At 42.0% G+C, this 13,051-nt stretch overlaps 1 protein-coding gene across 2 annotated transcripts in view; it reads right to left on the bottom strand.

Moving 5' to 3' along the window:
• Rnf121 (ring finger protein 121) overlaps positions 1-13,051 on the bottom strand; it is a 60,131-nt gene that overhangs the window by 17,578 nt on the left and 29,502 nt on the right. The window contains exons 4-5 of one of the 2 annotated variants that reach the window (XM_028781507.1): positions 5,182-5,290; positions 1,569-1,676 (exon numbers count right to left, since the gene is read on the bottom strand). In XM_028781507.1, coding sequence (XP_028637340.1) covers positions 1,569-1,612 — 44 coding nt within the window. In that variant the 5' untranslated portion in view covers positions 1,613-1,676; positions 5,182-5,290. Of the gene's footprint in view, positions 1-1,568; positions 1,677-5,181; positions 5,337-13,051 lie in introns of both variants that reach the window. The other variant, XM_028781506.1, reaches the window with a different exon arrangement.

Below are 13,051 nucleotides of genomic sequence, written 5' to 3'. Positions count from 1 at the left end.
TTTTTTCTTTAGTCATTGTCCCAGACATAAGACTGCTCCTCTTTTTTTTTTTTTCCTAACTTTGCCCATCTAGGACATCTACCACTAAAGCTGAATCCTCAGCCCAGTTTTTTATTTTTAATTTTGAGCCAGGATTAATATTTCTGCTTTAGCCTATGAGTAACAGGAATTAGAGGCACACATCGCCAGGCCTGGCTTGGGACTCCTCTTGATCTACAGCCCACAGTCAGTATTAATTCTTTCATCTAGGTAACCTTACTTCACCTCGCCTGGCCTCCTGGATCACTATGCTCTCCCGTCTCTAACCTTGCTCAGGACTGCTGACTTCAGCTCATCTGTGGCAGGAGGGCCTGAAACCTGGTGTAGAGCTTCTAGAAGGCCTATAACAAAGCAACAAGCCCTCATTGCTAGGGCTTATGAACAAAAGACATGCTGACCATAATAGTACTAAATGAAAGAACCCACATGACCAACGATGGAACAGGACTTAGCTGCCCACAGGATACCATTCTAAAACTACTTCCCTGAAGTCTCGCAAGCATGGAAGGGCAGCCACACTACAGGTAGTTCTGCCTGTGGACTGAGTACTCATGGAACAACAGAACATGTTCCTGGAGGGGTGGGGCTTCAGACCAGGGTGTTGCCCACACTCATCAGTGTGAACTCAGTCTCACACCTTGGCTTGGCTGTCGGACTCCATGAGGTCCCTGCAGTGCTCTCTGATGTGCTTCCTCTCTTGTACCCTTCAAAGTGAACCTGCGTATATCCTTGCCAGGGTAGCCAGCTAAACTCACAGGGGTGAGCTATCTAGTCTAAGAATTTGCAAACCTTTTCTGTTAAGGACCAGATAAATATTTTAGATTTTATGACCCAATTAGTCTGTTACATCTGTTGAACTCTGTTGCTCGAGTGCAAAATCAGTTTCAGACAATTAACAAATATATGGCCAGGCAGTGATGGCGCACGTCTTTGATCTCAGCACTTGGGAGGCAGAGGCAGGCGGATTTCTGTGTTTGAGGCCAGCCTGGTCTACAGAGTGAGTTCCAGGACAGCCAGGGCTGCACAGAGAAACCCTGTCTCGAAAAGAAAAAAAAAAGGAAAACAAAACAAAACAAATATGTGAATAACTATGTTCTAAGTGTGATGGTACAAGTCTATGATCCCAGCATCGAGAAGGCTGAGCAGAAGGAGCTGAGGTCAGTCTGGACTACAAATGGAAAAAATCTTTGTTTTATTATAACACATGATAGGCTGATTTGACCCAAAGGGTAAAGTTTGGTAGTCCCTGGTCTAGTCAGGCAGAGTAGTGTATGGATGGAATTATGGGGAGCTGGTTTTTACACTTACTCTTGTTATACTTTTCCAATGAATACCAACTGTCGGAAAATATAAACAAAACAATGATTTGAGACTCTTGCTTTTGCTGATATTCAGACATTCCATGTTTTCTGCCAGCAAAACAGCACAGAGGGCTGCCACCTGGAATCATGTTCTCTTCTTCAGTACCCAGGACTTCTAGCCATTTCTCCCCAAATACAAGAAAAATGTAAAAACAAAAGGGTACTCACTTGAATAATAAATTAAGACCAAAGAGGGTAAACATGACAGCCATGTAGCCAACAATGCCAGTGGCATAGCTAATTTTATAGATTAGCAGGAACCATTTATAAACCAACCTGGAGGAAGGAAATAAAAAGTTAGTATAGGTGGCACAGAACAGTGGCCCCAGGGCCACTCACTCACCAGAAACCCTTCTCACATCCACAGGGGATCAGGGTCAATGTTCAGGATTTGTTGGGCAACTTCAGTTACTGTCAAAGCTGTTCACACTCTCAATTGCAGAAGTCCCCCTAAATCATCATATCTAAAAATGCTTTGTATCTTCCTGGACCTGGGTCAAAAAAAAAAAAAATCTCCAAAAATAAGCTTTAGTCTCAAGCAAATAAGACACAGCTGACCTAAGCCAGTTCTGCCCTTGTAAATTTAAGTTGGCAAAGGAAGTAAAAAACTAAAAACCTTCAGAACACAGCATGCAAAGGCTTGCTTCCTGTTCCTGTCAGCACAGAGACGAGGGGAGATGAAGTAAAGGTAGAACTGGCTTCAGACTTTGTGTCTGGGTCTGGTCTGTCTGACTACAGCTTTGCTCCTATCCATATGAAAATAATACCAGGAAGGACACCTCATGAGTCTGCTTCTGAAATGACATATTTCTTTAAAAAAATGAGGAAGGTACTCAAACAGTATCCCTGAATTAATGTGTATGCTTTGTGTTGGTGGGCAGAGTAGAGCTTTTACATCAATGAGGGTAAGCTGTGTACCCCAAGGCTCAGTGATAAGCAATGCGGAATCTCAATGGTGAACTCTAGTTGGAGTCTCTGTAAGAACCAGACCTCTATAAATGCTGCAAGTGGACCCTGAGACCAGGAGTCACTGAGCTGGATGGCACTGTATCAAACTGACATAACCTACAGTCACCTGAGAGGAAGGAACCTCAATTGAGAAAATGCCTCCATAAGATCAGCTGTAGGCAGGCCTGAAAATGACACTGGCATTTTCTTAATTAGTGATTGAAAGGGGGAGCTACCAGCTTACTGTGTCTATGGACCTATCCCTGGGCTGGTAGTTCTAGATTCTATAAGAAAGCAGGCTGAGAAAGCCATAGGGAATAGGCCAGTACTCGGCACTCTTCCATGGCCTCTACATCAGCTCCTGTCTCCAGGTCTCTGCCCTGTTTGAGATCCTGTTCAGATGAACAATGATATGGAAGTGTAAGCCAAATAAACCCTTTCCTCTCCAAGTTGCTTTGGTTGTGGTGTTTCATTACAGCAACAGAAATCCTAACTCAGCCTGTCATTAGCTATCCTAAGAGAATAACAAATGAGCAATTTAGTAATTTGCTTGGATAACTAGGCCAAACTTTCTTTCTTCCTGAGAGGTGACTTACGGCATCTCTGCTAGAGCCAAGGATAGACACTTAAGCTCCAGCCTATGCTTCCCTGCTCTGGCTAACCAGACTTCTCAGGCTAGGGAAAGGCCTCAGCCATCATGTAGTACTGCATGCAAAACCACCATAGCTGTGCTAGGTAGAGTTTACGCTGATCATAAGGGAAAGAGATAGTAGAGAAGACATGGAACTTTAATTATTGGTCTCCTTATGGTCTTCTAATACTAATCTTTGATTAGTAAGCTTTTAGCTGAATAAACTCAGAGAAGTCAAATCGTGTTTCTAAAATAAGTTCACTTCTTTGCACAAATGGGAAAAGCAAACTTTCTTAAACACTGTGCTGTGGTGTAGTGTGGTGTGGTGAAGTATATAAAGTCTATTTCTTATAATATATTCATTAAAGTTACATGAGTAAATGAGGTCATTTATAAAACTAAGAAGCACCTATATCAATGTTATTGACTATTATTACAAGACAATCTTTCATATTACTAATAGTATTTCAATCATTTTTAGCAAGATGTTAATAGTGTTTGCCACTGTTAACTTCATGTATATGGGTGGCACATATGTAGATGTCAGAGGGCAACTTTGTGGAGTGGGTGCTCTCCTACCTTTTTTGGGTTCTAAGAATCAAACAGGTCACCAGGGTAAACTACCTCACTATTTGTAGCCTAAGCTGTCCTTGAACTGGTTCACTGTAGCCCAAGGCTGTCCTCAAATTCACAATCATGTTTCCTTGAGGCTCAGGTCTGTATCACCATGCCCAGCACTTGGTCACTGTTGAGCATTTATCACATTCAAGGCTTGGAAAGGTGAGGTCTAAGTGTTCACAAGTGACAATGTCAAGTACTTCAATCTCATGTCCATTTGACATTAGATCCTGTGCCTACTCTTGCAGCCTAGAGAGATGCCAGGGAGAGGCTTCTAGATCACCATCGTCACTCGCACAGTGACACTCTCAGGTCAGAAAAAGTGCAGTAACTAGAGCACACGAAGCACACAAAGCAGTCTGCAGGCTGGGAGACTTTGGGTCAGGATAACCAGCTCACCTCATAGGCTTAAGCCCATACACACCTCTCACAACACTTCCCAAATGCACTCCAACAGGTGCTTTCTCGACCCTCTCCTCCATTAAACGGAGCGAGGGCAGGGACCATGTCTTATCCAGCTCTGTATCCCCAGTGCTCAGCAAAGGGCCTGGCACGTAGTAGGTGCTTGTTGAATGAATGAATGAATGAATGAATGAATGAGAAAAATATCTTTTTCTGTCAGGTATGCATCTTAAAAGACCTCACAAGCTGGTTGGGAGTATTAAACAAGAAATACATTTGGGTAAAACAAAGAATTATAGAGATATAAAAAAGGAAGTCTTATTCATCACAAAACTGCAAATTTACTGATATTCATTCATTCAACAGAAAGTCAGAGTAATCTAATATGTGCCAGACCCTGTGGCAAGGCCTGGATATACAGTGACCAGCACAGGGGTTGTGGGTTGTGATCTTATAGTTTAGTTGGGGAGACAAATATTCAGAGTAACATTTTGTTGTAAATTGTGATAGGCTCTATGATGGCAAACTACAGGGTCTTAATAGAAAATATAATGAAAATCTAATTTGGAGCTCCAAGGATACTTAAAATGAGACTGCAGTGATCACAAAGGCTTATTTGTTCTCTCTCCCCCCCCCTCTCGTGTGTGTGTGTGTGTGTGTGTGTGTGTGTGTGTGTGTGTGTGTGTGTGTATGGTTTTTATTTAAACACCAAAAGATCTTGATACAGGCCATCAAGTGAAGGATAGGGAAATATCTGGTATTCTGAACCCGTGGGTCTAGGGGAGTGGGTCTTCCGATCAGCTTGTTTTAGAGAGGCCCTGCACCAACTCATTCTAGCAGACCAAAAAAAAAGAGGCGTTTGTTTTCATTCTAAACTCATCTTCCTCTCATGCTTTCCAGAACATTCACTTCAAAAGAAACCCAGGCTTGGGGGGCTGGAAACAAGGCACAGAGATTAAGAGTGTCTGCTGCTCTTGTAGGAGACCCAAGTTTGGTTCCTAAATCACAGTTCACAAGAGCCCAGTTCCAGGGGATCTAGTGCCCCCTTCTGGCCTCTGTGGGCAGTATATGCATGCAAGCGGTACACTTACAGACAAAACACTCAAAACATCAATTTTTTAAAAATTAAATCTTAAAAAAAGAAGAAGAAAGCCAGGTTCTTCTCCTCTCCTTCATTCTCACCTTGGGGTTGTCTGTACTAGAGGCTTCCTTGTGGCTCGGAAGGTGACAAAGGCTGTGACAGCAGAGAAGATGATCCAGATCACCAAGAACCTCCACCAATGCAGCTTCACTGTGAAATAGAGGGGAACAACCCACATCTGAAAGAGGGTCACCATCTGAAACACAAACACAAGCACTTCAGCTCTCGCCAGCTCCCTCCGCAGCTCCTGTCCAGGATGGTGCACGTTCAGCCTGGTGTCTCACACCCCCGATAGTTTGCTTGTTGTGAAACAGGTCTCAACTATAGAGCCTCCTACCTGGCTTGGAACACACAAAGATTTGTCTGCCTATGCCTTCCAAGTGCTGAGATTAAAGACATGTGCCACTACACCTAGTCACATTTCAATGTTATGTAAACATAACTCAGAACCAGTGTGATCAAAATTACAAAGCTGGCACCACACCTGACTCTCCCACTTTATCTATCCTTCCTTAAATTGTATCCTAGATACAGTTTTTCCTTTTCATGAGTTCTTGCTCTTACCCAGATTTTTCCAACTTCTTTGTTAGTTTCCCTGCACCTGTGAGGAAAACCAGAAGAAGATATCTATGGTTGGACCAACTCGTACCACTCCCTATGCTTTTAAGTCAAGTTGTTCCCCTTGGGCTACAATAGCCTTCCTGCCTCCCTTTCTGCCTTCTGGGACATCTGAAGCCTTTGGTCTCCCTTCCAATAAGAATTAGTTATAATTCCTAGGGTCAAAAGCATTTTCTTTTCCACCATCACCTCACTGCTTCTCTATGAGATGGGCTTTGAATTTATTCTTGGGTAGTGGCTAACCATCTACTTACTGCATACAATACAGTGCTAGGGAACTGGTACCCAAAAGGTATCGGGAAATTTGGACAAATAAATTAAAAGCAAAGTTAAGACTAGACTGAAGTAAAATTCCCTAATGGAGAGGCACATTTCTGTTTTAGGAGTGCCCATTTTGTAAGAGTCTAGCAACACATGGCTGTAGTTTGCACTACTTAGGAGGCTGAAACAGGAGGATTGCTAGTTCAAGGACTGTTAGAACTACAAAGTGAGCTCAAGGCCAGCGTAGGCAACATAATCTGTCTCAAACAGTAAAAGCAGGTCTGAGGACCGAAGTGTAGCTCAGCAGTAGGGTGCTGTTGAACACTCGAGAGACCCTAGGTTTGATCCCCAGATCCACAGCCCCTCCAACCCCACTGCTTATCTGTTCCCTTCTGCAGAGCATTACCTTATATTTGTTAGGTAAAGAACACAAATGCACCAAACAGTCCTCACAACCCAGCACTCGGGAGGCAGAGGCAGGCAGATTTCTGTGAGTTTTGAGTTTGAGGCCAGCTTGGTTTACATAGTAAGATCCTGTTTCAATAAGTAGACAAACAAATGACTTATATTTTCTACATTAAAAAGAAAACAAATGATATTAATTTAAATTTCAATATGCATAAAATATTAAAGTTACTATGACATTAGCCCTACGGAGTGAACCCAGGGTCCTGTACATGAAGCACAGTGTACACCTGTGAGACATGTTTCCAACCACAAAATACTAAAAATTTAATACAGTATTTTCCTTTTCTTGGCTTTGAAGTTAGATGTGTATTGACAGCACATTGCAAGCATTCATAAGCCACAAGACTGTAGCTGGGCAGTGAAGCAAGGAGCTTGAGTTGACTAGTCTATAGCTACTCCTTGCATACAGTCTTCTGTGGTCAGAAAATAGCTAGTTAGTTTTTGTTTGTGGGGATATATATATATATATATATATATATATAGTTAGTATACAAAGTGATTGGTTTCACTATAATTTTTTTTGAGTCAGGGTCTCATTTATCCTAGACTGATCTTGAACTCCCTAATCCTCTTGTCTACATCTTCCTAGTGCTGGGATTGCTGTATCTGGTCTATGGAGTGCTGGGAATGGAACCCTGGATGTTGTACATGCTAGGAAATGCTCCTGTCCATCTTGATATTTTTTCATACATATTAAAGCTTTGTTCTTATTGTGTGTGTATGTGTGGGATATGCATGTATGTGGGATATGAGCATGTAAAAAGCCAGAGACTGACATCCAGTATCTTCCCCTATCTTCTTCTGCCTTATTCTTTGATACAGGGTCTCAATGGACCTGGAGCTCAGTCTTTTGCCTAGTCAGTGATCCTCAGGGATCCATTTATCTTCATATCCAGCTTTAGGGTTTCAGAAACAATCTGCTACTCCTGGCTTCCATTTGGAGGCTAGGGAATCCAAACTCAGGTCCTCATGCTCTAGTGAAGCACCCTCACACACTCTGGCCTCAGATTAAAAATATAGACACAACAGAATGTACCAACAAATGGCTGCCTATGTTAGCATCCAGGTGCAAGCTTAGGAAACACTGGGAAAAACCAAGAAAAGACATTGTACCAAACAACCACAGAGTAAACAGGGTTGAACACCTAGAGCCATACTAAAGCTGGGGAGAGCGTCTTTGTTCTTCACATTACTCGCATTTATTTGTTTGCTTGTTTTTCAAGACAGGGTTTCTCTGTGTATGTAGCCTTGGTTGTCCCGAAACTCACTCAGACTCACCTGCCTCCGCCTCCTAAGTGCTGAGACTAAAGGCACCACCTGGCTAGAAACTTTTAAAGTAGGGAGGAAGAAAAAAAAACAAAAACATAAAGAAAACAAAACCAAAACATGAAAACTCTGTCAAGAAAAACCAGGTAGAATATGGGTTCCCAGTAAAATTGAATTTGGGAGCAATGAAAGTCTAAAAGGCCATAAAGGAGAACTAGTACCCACTGTTAAACAGTAGCTAGTTAACTGAATGGGGGAGGGAGCACTTCACTCACAGTGGGGACAGACCAATAAAAGCTTCTAAAAGGAGGCATTATCTGATCTTTGTCTAATGGCCTCCTAAGTCAAGACCGTGAGTATTTCAGGCCCGTGGAACATGGCATGTTGATCTTTGAGGAAAAGGTAAAAATGAGCCTATGGTGGAAGACAGTATGCAAGTAGGCTGATGTGTATCACACTGGAAGGCCGCTTTATTAGTTTCTTTTCTCATAGAAAGTAATCCTCTTATTGCCTAGGTCTAAGGGGGAAGGGAACTATATTATTTTGCAGAGTCCCAGGTGGAAAACTCAGCTGCTCATCACCCCAGGAAGTAGCAGCTGTTTAGGGGGCGGGGCCTGAAAACAAACTATATTTGGTAACAGACAGAAATGATGAAAGCTTCTCCTTGGAGATCTTTAAAAATAGGATAGATACTTTTCCAGGCATACACTTCTCCTTTCCCCTAACATCCCCGAGGGAACTAAGGAGTAAGTAATATTAGAGTCTGAACAGATGATGAAACTGAACCACAGAGAAGCTAGACCAGTCTGACCTAGAGTGGCTTCCAGCCCAGATCTGCTGTGCCCCTAGCAGCTTCCCTGACATGGGTTTGTGGAGGAACCCTGAAAGCAGGGGAGGTTAAATGGTGAAATGACCAACAAAATGGGTCTTGTAAAGGACATTCGATCCAAGGAAAGGACTCAGGCAGCCATTAAGGGAGGAGATGAAGGAAAGCTAAAGCAGAAGCCACGGTGGCAGGTGAGAGACAGTAATCTCCTAAGGCTTTGAGGAAAAAATAATTAAGAATCAGGATTTGAGCCTGGAAAGATGGCTTAAAGGTTAAGAGCACTTGCTACTTTTTCAGATGACCTAGGCTTGTTTCCCAGCATCCACATGACAGCTCACAACTGCCTGTAACTCCAGTTCCAGGGGATCTGGAGCCCTCTTCTGGCCCCCTGGGCATGTGGCACACATACATGCAAGTAAAACACTAAAACACACACACACACAGACACACACACAAAATAATTTAAAAAAGAATATCTGTATTATGTGTGTTGGCACACTACAACCCCCCCCCTTGTGCGCACACACATTAAATCTTTATACCTATGGTTATTTTTAAAATTATTATTAAAGACAGGCTCTTGTTCTGTATTTCAGGCCTCAAATTCACTATGAATCCTGCCTTATGTGTCCAAGTGCTGGGACAGTACAGAAGTGTGCAACCACTCCTAGCTGCTCAGCTGATTTTTGACAAGAGTTCCATATCCATGTAATGGCAAAAGAATTCTGTTCAAGAAAGATGGTGAGACAACTAGATTTCTATCACATGGAAGAATGAACTAGAAATCTAATCACACATCATTTACAAATATTCAAAATGAGCTAAGAAAATAAAGGAGGCAAATGTGGTAGCATATACCTGCAATCCCAGCACTTGAGAGGTAGAGGGAGGCAGATCTCTGGAGCTTGCTGACCAGCTAGTTTAAAAAGACTAGGTCTCAAAAAATAAGATGGAGTGCAACTAAGGAAGATTCCTGACATCTGGCTCAACACATAAGTACATGCATACACACAGATACACACACACACACACACAAATATACAAATATCTTCCTGACTGTCTGTGGGCAATGGAGTCTTAGGTATTTCACTAAAAGTACAAACAACAACAACAACAAAAATAGGACCTCATCAAAATGATAAATGTGTGCACATCAGAGGACACTACACATGAGAGGACATTACCAAGGTGACAGGATAACCCAGAAGACCACATATACTGATGGACAGAAATGCAGATGTAGTAATTCATACAGTTCAACAACACAGAGACAATTTACAATGTGGAAAGAACCTGACTAACTCCAAGCATCCAGGCATGGTGAGACATACCTGTAATCCCAACACTAGGGAGGTAAGGGCGGGAGGATCAGGACATTCAAGGTCAGCCTCCATGAATAGCAAGTTTGAGACCAGGCTACTTTATCTGACACTGTCTCAAAAAACCCAAAACATAAACATTAGTAATTATATAAATATACAAACAAGCAGTAAGCATCATCAGATTCATAAAATGAGAGGAATGCCATCAAAGCCACAGTGAGATGATATGTCACACTCAAAGTATCAAGAGAGATGGTGTACTGGTGAGAATGCAGAGAAACTGGAGCCTCATCTGTTGTGGACTGGAATGTAAAGTGGTACTGCTAAGAACATCTGAGAGGGCTCCTTACAATTTGAAACTGGGTTACCAGATGGCTCAGCAGTTCTACTTCTACATACCCCTAAAATTGAAAATGATGTATAAACAAAAACTTTCACATGTTAGCAAGCACTATCTACAACAGTCAAAAGATGAAAACAACCCCCAGATGTTCATCAACCAAGGAATACAGAACAAAATACAGCATGTCCACACAATGGAGTATTATCATTTACTGTAAGAATGTAGCACTGAATCAACACGGCTGAAACCTGAAAACTGCACTGTGTGAAAAGGCTGGCCACGAAAAGCCTCATATTGAATAGTGACACTGACAATATACAGTATGGGTATCCTGGCAGGCTAGTGGAAAATGCCAAATCCCCTAGAGTTAAAAGTAGTTTTGAGCAGCCGGACACAGGTGTTGGGAACTAAATTTAATGACTCAGTAGCTATGAAAACTTCCTGTTCTTTTATGAGGACCCAAGTTCAAATCCCAGCACCTATGTGGCAGCTTACAGCATCTGTAACACCAATCCCAGGGAACCCAATGCTTTCCCCTGGCCTTGCTATATTGCATGTGGTACAAAGACACACATGTAGGCAAAACACCCATACACATAAAATAAAATGAAAAACGAATGAAAACAGAAATACAAAAGGGCTGTTACTTTGCCTTTTTTGTTGTTTTAATGGTTTTGGTGGTTATTTTTTGGTTTTGCTTTTGTTTTTGTTTTTTGTGGGCTCAATGAAACTGGTAATTTCTTTTCTGTAAAATACACAAAATAACTACAAGTGTCTCATCTCAAATGCTAGGCTGAAGCATGAGCAGAGTCCAACCACTCAAGCCATTGGCTCTTCTGAAACCCTTGGTATCATGTGAGCACCCCATGTACTGTGACCAGAAGGCATAGACCGCTATTAGTCATACATGCCAGCACTTGAAGTAGCTATAGGCCAGTGTGGTCTGGAACCAGAGCATGCTCAAGGACAAAGGTCAGTTTTTCTCCCACTATGCTCCAGAGGCAAAGCTGAAAAAATGTGATATAGAAAAACAAGTAACAGGAGTTTAATCCGCCTACCTGTGTTCTCTGCAGGCCTCAACTTTCTAAGCATTTATCTAATATCATTGATCCAGAGATTAAATGAGATAACACAGCAGTTGGCTACAGACCCCTAAGCATCTTTGGCATGGTCTTACCATTTGAGCAAATTATTCAGATTTTCTATTTCAGTTACTTGTTTGTGACTGAAGAAAACACTACTCACCATATTAACTGAGTTTATACATGTAAAGTGCTTTAAAGACTAAGAACTCAGTGAATGTTATAAAGTATGGTAGTACCTACTTGTAATCCCAGCACTGGGGACACTGGGGCAGGAATGTCTCAAATTCATAGTCAGCCTGAACCAGTCCGACAGGTTTATACTATTATGTTCTTACATGATGTGTGACCTTCTATGTTACTTCCTGTCTATCTCCAACTACTACTGAAAACTGCCTAGTGCTCCCTGCACACCTGTCAACCTTTATTTCCCCAGTTGTTTGGCCTTTTTGTCACGTACACATTTATAACTGCAGCTTCCTGCTAAATTGCACTTTCACTGATATATACAATCACATAAATATATGTTATCACCGCTCATCTTGATTTAAGCCTATGTTATTTGACATTAGTATAACTATCCCACCTGCCTTTCTTTCATTTTAAAAATATTTTGTTTTTAGCTGGGTGGTGGTGGTATGTGCCTTGTAATTCCAGCACTCAGGAAGGAGAGGCAAAGGGATTTCTGAGTTCAAGGCCACCCTGATCTACAGAACAAGATCCAGGACAAGCCAGGGATACACAGAGAAACACAGTCTTCAAAAAACAAAACAAAACAAAAATTTATTTTTAATTAGATGTATATGTAGGGTTGGAGAAAGGGAATGTGCACACATGTTTAAGTACCTGAAGAAGCCAAAGGAAGGTGTCAGATCCCATGGAGCTGGAGTTATAGGCGGTTGTAAACAACCCAAGGCGGATGCTATAAACCAAATTCTGGTCTTCTACAAGAGGACTCTCTTTCTCTGTTTTGAGGAGGCAGTGTCTCAGTAAGTAGTTCTGGCTGCCCTCCAACTACCTAGAATAGGCTGGTCTTAAATTTATACCCACCTCCCTTCTTTTGGCTCTCATTTGCGTGGAATATTTTTTTCCATCCTTTTGTTGTCAATTTTTTGTGCCTTGCTATCTAAAATGAGACTTATACACCCAGCATACTGGTGAATTATGAGGTTTTTTTTATTCCAATTTGCCAATCTCCACCTTTAACTGGGTGAACTTAACCTATCTAGAATTAAGTTTTATTAGTAATAAGAACCTACTTATGCCACTTAGCTATTTGTTTTCTGTATGCCTTATATATTTTTCTTTTTTCTTCCATTGCCTTTTTGCTTATTTGCTTGAGTAGCTTTTGGTATACAGATCAATGAAATCTACTCCTTCTCCTAAGTCTAGGTTGGCTTTCCCTGTCAAGTGATCTTCTCCCTTCAAAATGAATGGTTTCTGATATGTCCTTCATTAATCTGTCTCACTGTTAGTATTGTCTAAACTCCACCTCCAGTTACTTGGCAACAGCCAGGTATGCTCCTCCCCACAGTTACCTGGCAACATCCAGGTAGGTGTGCCCACTATAAAAGGGGCTACTTGTCCCCTCCTCTCTCTCTTACTCTCTTGCCTCTAGCTTCCAAGTGTCCTCGCCCCTCCCCCCTTCCCTTCCCCCCTCTCTCCACCTGGGGGTGGGTGGCCTCCACTTCTCTCTTTCTCTCTCTCTCTCTCTCTCTCTCTCTC

The sequence above is a fragment of the Grammomys surdaster genome, unplaced genomic scaffold (genome assembly GCF_004785775.1).
Source record: "Grammomys surdaster isolate TR1022 unplaced genomic scaffold, NIH_TR_1.0 458, whole genome shotgun sequence".
NCBI classification, from domain to species: domain Eukaryota; kingdom Metazoa; phylum Chordata; class Mammalia; order Rodentia; family Muridae; genus Grammomys; species Grammomys surdaster.
The sequence above is the reverse complement of the archived record's forward strand: the minus strand, read 5'-3'. Positions and strand labels throughout refer to the sequence as shown.